Consider the following 12,222-nt stretch of genomic DNA (forward strand, 5'->3'; position numbering starts at 1 on the left):
CACAGAAGCACTTATCTCATACAAGCGATTTTGCCATTGCCAAAACTGTAAGTCTTTCATCTACCACATATTTTAAACAGTTAACATTTAATTTTCCCTATTTGCCTCAGCGAGAGATTGATATTGGCTAATATTTTTCACTTTACTATATAAATTGTATTTCAGAACATACATGTTAGAATATATCTTGATCCTGAGTTTGTGCCAGTTCTTAACTTTTTTTCTTTATTGAAACAATTTTAAAATGCATGACTCTGCTTGGCTCCATTAGATTTTTCCCTCATTGTAAATAAAGTCAAATATAGACATTTGTGGGGGAAAATACGGCCTTTTAGATGCTGCCGGAGGTTCAGAAAAAATTGAGTTATCATCTCTTACTTTAAGTATAACTTCGCCCTTCACATATATAACATCATAATTTTAAAGAGGACACTCTTCCTCCTAGCCAGGATATTATCAGTCATTTTATTGAGTTATCTTTTTCCCCAGTTTTTTTTTCCACCTTCAAAAATTAGCCTGTCTGAATGCTTATATTGTTCGTCTATATAGCAGCATCAGTTTATAGTCTCAGATTACATCAAACGGGAATGTATTCAACTTCTTTATTTAATTTTGGAGACCTCATTTTATCTGATGCACTTGAACTCTGTTGGGAATTGCTTCAGATTAAATCTGGCCATTCCTCATCCTAAGTGGGATCTCTTTCGTGGACTGGTTAACATAATCAAGACAAGTCATTTCCCACTATTTTTTGCATCATACAGTCTATGTTTCATGCTGTTACTTCCACTCAGCCTTTTCCAACCAGGCTTTGCTTATCTGCAAGAGGCCAAGGGCAAATTGCAGCCTCCATTCTCCGTTTTACGTATTGTCTCTTGAGCTGAATGGCCATACATGGTGGCTTCTGTTTCCTTTCTGTGGCTAAATGTCTCATTTTTATGATGGTACTCCTGTAAGACAGACTGATGTTTAGGAGGAATAGTTGATAAAAAAATACATAAAGAATATATGAATGTTTCCAGCAAGAATGCCATGACAACAAACTGCTTCATAGTTCATATAAACTTGAAAAATGAAATATTATAACAGCAACAACAGACAGAATGGCGAGAGCAGGTATCCAGATGTAGCAGCTATTACATGATAAGCCTTGTGTATGCTGGTTTATTTGGGTCACATGATTTGAGCTGGGGGCACAGAGTTCTTTCCTATAAGAGAGTGGTTCAGGATGGAATACGAGACTCCCATGGCCTGGTCCACACTATGGACCAGGGTCTGACCTGGGTCCTCATGTCACTTTTGCACTGTGACGCACAGAATAGGGAGCGTTCCTGTGCATGACATGTTTTCACGTGGTGTCCTGTCTTTGCCCTGGCTAGCATTCTAGTCCTTTTCTCTTCCTTAAGAACTCATGTCGTAATCCAGTTAACCTCTACGAGCTGTACTTTAGACAAAATTATACTATTTGTTTTAATGTTCAGTTAGCTTTCCCAGATCCAGAAAATAAATCATTTCAAATGTTTACTGTTATTTTTTGTTTTACCTAACAACTTATTTGCAGATTTTTCCAGTAGACCCTTGGACCTTGAATGCCCTGTCTTTGTCTTGCAGGATGCAGGTTGGCTGGTAGGAGTGAAGGAATCAGACTGGCTTCAGTACAGAGACCTTGCCACCTACAAAGGCCTCTTTCCAGAGAACTTCACCCGGCGCCTGGATTAGGGCCAAGAGTATTGTAGAAAGAGCCTCGTTAATTGGGTTTTTAAACCTCCGTGAAAACCCGAAGAGTTCACTTTTGCTATTACACTCTTAATGATTTACAGGCTGGTGCCAGGCAAAGCTTGGAAAGATATATCAATGGAGCATGTGTGCAAAAAAAAAAAAAAAAGAAAGAAAGAAAAACAAGTAAATTACAGATAAAGTCCTCACTGGTTCCCACGTTATCCATAACAGGTTTCTTTGTGCTTTGTCCAAGCTGTGGAGACTCTTGTACTTGATCCCCTCCCACCGTTTCCAAAGTAGCTTTCTCCAGACCAGAACCTTCATTTCTGAACACCAAGTGTATGGTTCCTGAGTGCCTGCCCTGCGGAAGACTCGAATTATCCTGTAGTACGAGATTATCTCCTTCCCCTGCACAGGTGTGAGCACGTGATCTCTCTCCCTTTCAAGCTGTGTTTCAAACTCAACTGCTACACAAAAGGTTCTTTTCCAACACCTCTCTCTCTGTGTATATGGCCACGCGGTTCCACATGCTAGTTCCCATCACTCCAAGATCTATGTGTATGCACAAAGCTACATATACATAGTTGCTTCCTTTCGTTCCATTGTATTCTTTGCCTCTCGAGTGTCATTGATACATGCATTGCTCTTGCTCTGTCTGGCATTACAGTGGCGGTTTTGCCTCGGGGCAAAACCAACCATCCATTGCCAAAACAGTCGACAGTATCTGCGTTGGGTACTGTGCATTTGTCAGGATGTGATGACAGATAGCATGTCAAGGCTCCTTGTCCCTTTGGAAAAGCAGAGCCTCGTTATCTAGGGTCCAGCTGCTGAAGCTGGAGGTAAGCTAGTCGGGATGAGCAGCTCTATGGTGTTACCTTATGCCTTTCAAAGATTGGCTGGTTGATGGGGCATCAAAGTCCACCCTCAAAGAACACTATAAAAAAAAAGCTCCTATAAATTTCCAACTCTTTATGCAACTCATCTTCCCAGATTGTCCTAAAATAAGATAGGCGATGTATGCTGTATGCACAAATCATCTGTAAGAGTTATGTTTTCAGTGCTGTGTCATTACAAATAAACCTCTGGAAACCTCCAGCAATGACCTAATTCCTTCTGTGGAGTCATTTGTTTCAGAAACCTCGGTTCAGTCAGAGGCACTCCTTGGAACAGTGTACGTTGGAGTTGTTATTTGTGCGGAAATATGCTTGTTCCTCCGGGTTGTGCTCCAGACCCCGCCTCCCTTCCCCAAAGCCCTTCCTCCCAGTCATTGCTGCTCACCCAGCAATGACTGCAGCACAAATAACAGCTGTGGACTGAGGCCCCTGGCAGGTGCTGGCTGTTGACCAACTGTGTATCACTGAAAATTTGACGACCTCATAATCAGCACTTTGCTCTCCCACCAGCTCATTTTTTGGGTCACTTTTCTTGCTGACATGTTGATGCGTAGGTATATCAAATAGATCACCTGGAAGAGAAAAGTCAGTTCGCTGGGCCACTCTTCAGAGAAGAGAATTCTTAAACATCTTTCATTCGATTTACTCTTTTCTCTTTTCTGCCGGTATAATCCCGTACACAATGTAAGCTGGTCAACAATGGGCATTATTAGTCTTCTGAATTTGATACGTGTTTCTGATTCGTGGTGCCAGTTCTCTTGGCGGGTTACCGACTTTCAGGTTTCCTAACAGGGAATTAGCTGTTATTGACCCAGGATTTTTCCAGGGGCTAATTGACAGGGAAGATGGATCATCACAAATGTTCCTTTAGTGCAAGAAAATAACAAATGCTGCCCAGTGGCATAGCTAATAGTTCAACAAATAAATTGCAGCAACGTAAGACTGATAATAGGAAGCCGCTCCTGACATTGGAGGGCATGGGAGAGTTAAAGATGAGACTGAAATTTCAGTTCTTGTGATAAAATGCACCTAATGTTCTTGAAAGATAATAGCTGCCTCTCCTGGAGCAGTTACTCTGAAATCCCTCTCACACTCCCCGCAAGTCCACAGTGGCTCTCCTGGTGCACAGCTTGGCAGGACACGGTTCCTTAGGTAGGTTCTGCCGACACCTGTAACATTCCTAGATGAATTTAACAAGTCCTTCCAAAATGGCAGGTGTTTACTTAGTCATTTTGTCCTGGTGTAGAGCCCTTGAAAAAACTTTCAACATCAAATAATCAGATTATTTGTTTCAGGAATTTTCAAGATCCTTGATTGTCCAAAGCCCTGTAAATAAAGAGGCTGAGAGGGAGGGGGATGGGAAAGTGATCTTCTCCAGAAATGTCTACAGATAGATAGGGTGTGAATTTTCTTTTCCACTCAATGCATTTTCTAGGGCATGGGGTTACTAGTGTGGAAGCTCTTTTCACTTCTCTCAGTCTGACTCAAGTTCTGAGGTCACCAAACCATCATAGGCACATTCCTTGGTCATATGGTGGCTAATCTGTAGCAATGCTTTATTCCAAATGCTGGGCCTTGACCCAGCAAGCCCTACCCACACCCACTCTTTGTGTTTTCTGATTTCTCTTTCAAACCCAGGGGCATGTGGACCTTCGAATAGTACCAGGGGCCTTCAAAGAATCACATAGAGCCAGCCTGTGGTTTTTATTGAACAGCCACCCAACTGGCATTCCCACCAATATCAGAAACAGACTCTCATTTTTTTTTAAAGATTTTATTTATTTATTTGACAGAGACACAGCAAGAGAGGGAACACAAGCAGGGGGAGTGGGAGAGGGAGAAGCAGGCTTCCCGCCGAGCAGGGAGCCTGATGCGGGGCTTGATCCCAGGACCCCTGGGATCATGACCTGAGCCGAAGGCAGATGCTTAATGACTGAGCCACCCAGGTGCCCCCAGACTCTCATTTAAACCTGAGTGATGTTTATAATTGCCAAGCAAGCCCTCTCTCAGTGTGGATTTTCAGTAGTATCTCAGCACAACTGCAGCCCAGGGATGGGCACAGCTCCATGCACCATATAGTCACACTGCTTCCACCATGGCCTGCTCCTCCTGACACGACGGGGACAGCCTCTGAGGGAGCCAGAACACCGCCACGGTCTCCACCGTGGCCTTTGCTGTGGGGAAACGGGGTGCCAGCCCAGAACGCTGAGCTCTCTTGTATCACATACAGAAGCCTGCAATCAGGCTGTTGGAAAATTCCCAGCAGGACCCCACGGCCCATGGCGATGGCCCAGCAAAGAAACAGCCTTGGGGAAACTGTAAAGTTTGTGAGTGATCAGTGAGGTACAGAGGCCTGCAGCTCAGTGATGATGCCACACGTGTCACTTGGCCGAACACCTGGAAGCCTTCCACACAGGCTGGTGTGCCTTCATGGGACTCCCATCGATCTTTCCAGAGGAGCCCCAAGCTGCCTTCTGGTGTCTACCTGGAATCCGGCTGAGTAGCTTATAAACATGACGTGCCAGACTTTGGAGATGAGTGTCATGCATCCTCCTGCAAGGTGGCGCAGCCACGGTCTTCCTGGGACTCGGGTAAATGGAAGTGGACATCTGTTGGCTGAATGGAGAAGCCAGCGACTGATATTCTCTCAGCAAACCTAGGAAGTCAACAGCCATGGGCTTCTATTCATCCTTGACCCTGGCCTGAGTGGGACCTACTTTCTCCTTATCCTGCATGTGGCGCCCCCCTGAGTCGAACCCTGGCAGCTGCCCGCGGGGCTCAAGGCACACAGCAAGGTATCTGATACATTGTTCATAGAAGCCACACAGCGTGTGCTGGAGTAAGCTTACGAGCCCATCCAAATCGTCTGTGCCTCCCGGTTTAACCGTTTCTAATTTGCTTAATGGCAGCACATGGTGACTGTTTCAGCTTAAATGCTGATTGAGACATGACCCTTAAATCAGTGCAAATCAAGAGGAAGGCCAGGTACCCTGAAGTTCTTTCAAAGGATATCTAAACCTTCTCTTGTTTCCTAGAATCCAGCACATTCCCAGTCCCCTGAGAACTTAGGTCCAATACTCAGGTGGTCTTGTTCTTATAGGTTGGGTCAGAGCTGTGAGCTTACTTGCCTGGCACCCACCAGGGTGGGGTTGCTCTGAGTTCTGTAGGAACACTTGTTAATGCATGGGAAAGCCACAGAAAGCAGGTGCAGGGCAGGAGCGCGGTGTCCAAGGACACTGCTGCCTGGCAGATGCCCTCATGTCCTCTCTGCCCTGGGGATAAATACTGTTACACTCTGTGTCCTGTGCTCTGCAGAAACCTGCCCGTGACCACCAAGTGATTTCTGTGGCATTTGATGATGCCACCAAATCTCTCCAAACCCTAAGCCCAAGAAAGCATTTTCTTGTTTTCCTGCTCTGTTCCTTCTCTGTCACCTTTACTAATTTTTCTTGCTTCTCCAGTGGGTGCTGGATTGGGGGGTGTCGGGTGGGGCTCCGTTATCCTCAATTCCTCGGTGTGTGTTCCAGCTATCCAGAGAATGTTTCCTTCAGAGTGTCTGATTAGGGCTCCCAAGCCCACATGTGCATTTATTCATTAAATATTTGTCAAGCTCTTGCTCAGTGTCCATTACTGCGCACGGGGACCACATTCCCTGAGACATCGCATCAATGAATTTCTTTCAAAATGCCACTGCCGTGCACCCCTGAGGGTCCCCCTTTCTTCAGAGCCTTGGGCCTGCAAACGTGGGAGCCCCCTGCTGTGCTTCATTTGCCAGATGACAGACCCCTGCCTGCGTCTCTTCCCTCACAGAGTCCCGTAATCCCTGCAACCTGATCTGGGAGGGCCCTCCTCCCTGCCAAGGAAGACCCCGGTCCTTGTGGTCCCCCGACCTCCCTGCTTCCCCTTTTCCCAGTTTGCCTGCAGTCCCCAAACCAGTTTGCAAACTCTGGTGTCAAAATGGGACCACTCTCCTCCTCTCTCCCATACACACATGCACTAAGGATGATTTTCTGCGTTTCGTATCTAATCCCCAGGCCTCTGGTCGGCTTTCAGTGGCCTCCACATCTTCCTCAGTACTTGTCCTCTGCTTCTCTCAGAGGAGTCTCCACACTGCCCCTGCTGCCCTCCCACCACACCTCTACACTCTGCTCACCCTGGGGCAGCCCCCCTGCCCTCCTGTCCCACCTCCTCAATAAAGCCTTCACCAGCAGCTCACTCCTCTGCCCGCACCCATTCAGTTCTCTGCATTCAGTGTAAACATGATGTAAGTTCCCCTTCCCTCCCTCCACTAACTGATGAAGTCTCTGTATTCTGAATCTGCCCCATGGACCTTATGTTCAAGTGCACTGGTTCAAATAAAGGAGAGACTGAGAGATGGATTAATTCAGAGAAGTATAGACACGCTAATCTCAGGGTCAGTACGGGCTAAAATCTGGAACTGCAGATAACAATAAATGAGAGAATGCTTTTGTGATGTTAGAGAGGGAAAAACCCTTTCTTAAATGAAACTCCAAAGTATGCAAAATGTGACTACAAAATTGAGAAATCTATTTAATGAAAATGCTTTAGACAAAGTTTAGACAGATGATACATTAGCTGAGGATATTTGTAATAGCCTAAACTCACAAGGGATAAATATCTAGAAGACATAAATTCATCTTATGATCTGAATTAATTTTAATAATGTAATGCTTATATCATTTTATTATCTTTATTTTTATTTATAATATTAATAAATTACTGTTAATAGGAAATGTAATAATAACGAACAGTTTTATTTGCCCAACACGCTCCTAAATATTCTGCATGTAGTACATTATTTAATTTTCATGAACCTTTGAGGTGGCTGCTGCTTTTCCTGTCTGCAGATGAAGAGCTGAGAAACAGCAGTAGGAGCACTGACTCCAGGGCTCACAGGCAGGACATGGGGGGCCCGGCAACAGCGCAGGAGCCTGGCTTTGCTGTGCACTGTAGCCTCTGCAAGCCAGCTTCCCCTTTGCTGCACCTAAAGCACACGGAGAAGCTCGTCTCTGAGGGAGACATTTCATGGACACTTGGTGTAAACAGAAACCCTCAGCTTCCTCATCATCAGACAGGAGCCCAGAACCTCCTCAAACAACATGATGCTGTGTGGGTGCCATCAGGTTGGTAAGAACTTCACTGTCAGATAACACAGGATGGGCAGTGTTTATCGAGAACGTGGATGTGTATTTCCCGGGACCAGCAACCATGGGATCAGATTCCCGGGGAAATGCATACTCCCAGCATGCAGAGCCCCTGAGCTGTTGGTGACAGCCTTGCTGGTGAAGCCAGCCTGGGCAGCAGTACGAGCGTCTGTCACTGTCAGTGGATGAATTAGCGCAGTGGCTGAGAGCAGAAAAGAGCAGTGACGTAGGTATACAGACAGATGGACAGAGATGGGCTGACAGGAACAGTATGTCATTTGTATAAATATAAAGATGCATTATTTACAAGCAATACTCTAGTTTTATCAGGTACATAAGACACCAAACATAACAAAATCCTTTCATTTGAGGCTGGGGAAAAGGGAAACCTGCAAGAAGAAGCTACTTACTAAAATGACCAAGCACACTGATTATACAATTGGTAAAACAGGTTTCCTGCATTGTATTTCCGGGCCTTTCCACTCACTAAGCTGATCTTTTGCTATAATAGACTTCACTTACCTGGGGAGCAATAAAGACTATAAGGAGTATGATATAACTGAAATGGCCAACAGAGGGTGCTAGAAGTTAGTGTAACAATGCAGTCAAAATACTGTACTTTTCACACAGGAAACACAGAATTCCAAACAAATGGCAAGTCTAACCAGATCACGTTTTTGTATTCAAAGCAACAGCTCAATGAGGACAGAAATTAATTCCTGACTCACAAACATCCGAGCAGGTTACGTAGGGCACAGGCTTCGAGAGCCTGGCCAACCTGAAGTTCATTCCATATGGTCTGTCTTAGCTGAACAATGTCAAGTAAGTGACTCAACCTCCCTAAGCCTCTGTGTCATCTGCAGAATGGGATGAATAACCCCTGCTTTATGCATTCAGGGAAAGAATCAATATGTACAATGTTGGATGCTCAAGGTGTATTTGATATTATTTACTGGATTGATGATTTTTGTTATGACCTTAAAAAAATTAGTCTTTCACAAAAGGCAAGCAACTATTAACTCACCAGTGCTAGAAAAATTTCTACTATGTTCTGAGGTCCAGTACTGTTACTTGAATGACTGCTCTTCAAGAACAGCTTATGCTCTTTGCTCCCTGACATGTAAGAGGTATTCTTGAGTTCTGCAACCTCTCTAAAATTTCCCTCATGATCTCTTACACTTTAGAGCTTAAAGGAAATTATATATAATATATATTAAATTCTAAATATATGGAATGGATGGTGTGACAGGTTTTGGACTTTTTTAGACTTGGGTTTGAATCAAGGCTCCATTACTTATGTGATTCTGCATAGGTGAAACATTTTAAGATTTCAATTAGCTGCTCTGCCAAATTTGGTTATTATCACTGTGTTGATGTGTTATTTGAAGAATAAATTGCTATAAAGAATATACTATATATAAGACTTACTGATAGTATTTATTTACAAAGCAACCAATTTGGCCCAATCCCAGGCCCATGGTGGACGGTGTCTGCAGAGTGAGCATTATTATTCCCATTTACAGGGACCGTCCCAAGGACACACATCCTCCAAGTGGCAGGGCTTGGACTAGAGTGGTCATTCTGTCCTGTCAATGCAATAAATCCTCCCAGAGTTAGGAGGTATCATTCAGACTCTCCCAGGTGTCCCATTTTGAAACTCCGTATTGAGAAGGACATCTCCCCTCAGTGCACCATTGATCAGATGACATTGTTGGCCGTGCAGAAAGCTGGGCATCAGGATGGGCCCATGACTGGACCATTCCTGAGGCCAGCAGGTCTGGAAGGCTGGCAGGCACATGGAGTCAGTCTGAACCCACCATTTCCTGATGACTGTGAGCACTTGGCAGCCTCAGAGCCTGTGGGAAAAGCAGGCAGATGTGAAGCTTTGGCTGAGGGTTCTGGGCTCCCCTTGACTCTTCTGGAAACTGTCCTGGCCCAGCCTTGCTACAGCAGTAGCTGGAGATGGGGCTGCTTTCTGGGAAGCTGCGGAGCAGCACCAAGGAGCACTGGGCCCAGGAGCAGAAACTGGGCCCTCGTCTGGCTTCCTCTTTCCTCCACTGTCAACCCCTATTTTAGTCCATTGTGTTGACTCATGATTTGTATAGTGTCATGTTCGCATCCAAGTTTCAGCCCAGACTGACTGCATGAAAATTCTGTTCACAACAGTTTCTTCTAATCATCTATGCAAGAAAGACACAATATGTAATTCAATTTTATTGACACATTTATAAGAATCTTCTAAAACAAACACATGAAACATTATCTCATACATATATATTAAACATCTAGCATCTTCCAGGGCTTTGTCTGAGTGCTCACCATACAAAGGTATGTGTCCCCACAAAGCTCATTAAGAACACTACTGACCTGGCTCACTGTGGTCACAAAACAACAGAGAGAGAGAGAGAGAGAGAGAGAGAGACCCATTCAGGTCATGAAATCATAGGACATTCTAATAATTCATGATAAATAGACTATTTCCCACATGGTTCCTAGGTAGCCCCTCATCTCACAGCCAGCTGAGATAGAAACATAAGCACTAGTGTGTATATGATAACCGTGTCCCCAGGGCAGCAATGCTGGTAAGAGTCTATCACCGTGATCATGCCATCATCGTTCTGATCTCTTGGTGTGCAGCAGGTGCGATCATCAGGAGAAGGCGAGGGAGTAAATGTATATCTGTGAGCTTGTTCCCATCCCATCAACATAGCGAGCACAGACCTGCATCCCACAGGCCCCAGGAGACCCGACAAGAGGACCAGAGAGAAGAAAAGGACAATGGACGGAAGAGGCTCATATGAAGAGGGCACTGAGAGAAGCAGACTGTGGTCATCAGAAGACAGAGAGATGACACAGATGGAATGACATAGAATTTAAAGTAGCTACTGTGACTATGGAAAGAGAGGTAGAGAGAGAGAGAATGTGAAATAGATAAGAGAGATGTCAATAGATGAAAGAACTAGGGAGTAGAGATGGGCAGACAGACGTCGGGAGACAGAAATACAAAGACAGATGAGAGACACAGAGAAAGAGATCAGGATGGAGATGGAGGAGAGATAAAGAGAAATAAAGCAGGAGAAGGAGACCCAGCTAGAACGGGAGACGGAGAAAGACGCAGAGGGACAGACAGCAACAGGACAGGAGACCAAGAACATGGACACAGCCATGGGGACAGAGGGAGGTCAGGAGGGGGGAGCAGTGGGGTGAGGGACACAGAAGGGCCGAGGGAGCAGCACCAGTGCCACTGAGGGAGCTGGGGACTCCCTGGTGACATGTGTCTGATCCAGTGTCTCATTAGAGACATGGGGGCGATTTCCTAATGCTTGATTTCTCTCTGATTCTTCCTGCACTTACTGGTGGTAATAATTCCATAGAGAAGAGCTATCATTCATAAGCTCTGTGTAGCCTGAAACAGAGTCTGTATGAAAACAGGCAGATAAATGGTTGATTCTTTTATGATTGTGTTATTTCTGTTTTCATCCATTTCTCAACTGAGCCCTGGTACATGGAGTAAGAAAGGGTATTTGATACCACAATAGAGACACTGGGAGTGCTCACTACTGGGTTATTATTGTTTCCCTTTTTTTCAGTGGATATCTACAAAAAGAGTCATAGTTAGAGACATGAATTCAAATAACAAATCACAGAGTTTTTACTAATCATTAAAAATTGTATATTTGCATTTTCCCCTTACACTGACATCTTGCTGCCTAACACTATCAATATTAATTTTAAAATATAAATATACACAAATTATAATCACCAGTAACAATACAGGCCCAGAGGATGAAATTTAAGATTTCTCTCTTCCCCTCTCCCTTCACAGTCTCCTGGGTCCCTTGTGCTCCATGAATCTGGTGTCACCAGTGCCCTCCTTTCATGCTGGAGCTTTATGGTTTCTCTACCATTCTGGTGGAAGAGATTTTTCCTGTTACTTGTTTGTTTTATGAAATCTATTTGTGCTCTAGTGTGAAGACAGTTTTATACTTTCTTAACTTTGAAACCATGAGATTCTGTCCCAGCAAGGATTTTCCGGGACTGCAAGACACTGAGCTTGCCTGGGAGTGTCTGCTCTCCGAGCTGCTCCTGGGGCAGCCTCCTGTCCCCAGCACATGGGGTCCCTGAGCAAAGGACGGTCCCTGCAAGTCCTTGTGCTTCCTCACCTCCCAGCTTCTGTGATGACACTTGTTATTTGTACTCTTTTTGGAAAGAGCCATTCTAACAGGTATGGGTGATATCTCATTGTGGATTTGATTTATATTTCCATGAACTTCAGATAAACAACAAACAATTTTGTAGTTTATGTCCTAATAATGCATTGCACTTTGAAACTTTTTTCCATTATATCTGGCAACTGTATGTGAGGCTGCATTTTTACTTGAGGAGCAAAAGAAATTCTCTGTGAAGTTCATTTGCTATGCACCTGTTTGGATACACACACACAC

General features: G+C 44.6%; 1 protein-coding gene across 2 annotated transcripts in view; it reads left to right on the plus strand.

The window, feature by feature from the left end:
- Positions 1-4,426, plus strand: part of AMPH (amphiphysin) — a 309,085-nt gene extending 304,659 nt beyond the window's left edge. Inside the window, exon 22 of one of the 2 annotated variants that reach the window (XM_035723411.1) lies at positions 1,612-4,426. In XM_035723411.1, coding sequence (XP_035579304.1) covers positions 1,612-1,719 — 108 coding nt within the window. In that variant the 3' untranslated portion in view covers positions 1,720-4,426. The remainder of the gene's footprint in view (positions 1-1,611) is intronic. The other variant, XM_027574926.2, reaches the window with a different exon arrangement.
- The last annotated feature ends 7,796 nt before the right edge of the window (positions 4,427-12,222 follow it).

Source organism: Zalophus californianus, chromosome 12, assembly GCF_009762305.2.
Source record: "Zalophus californianus isolate mZalCal1 chromosome 12, mZalCal1.pri.v2, whole genome shotgun sequence".
Lineage (NCBI taxonomy): Eukaryota > Metazoa > Chordata > Mammalia > Carnivora > Otariidae > Zalophus > Zalophus californianus.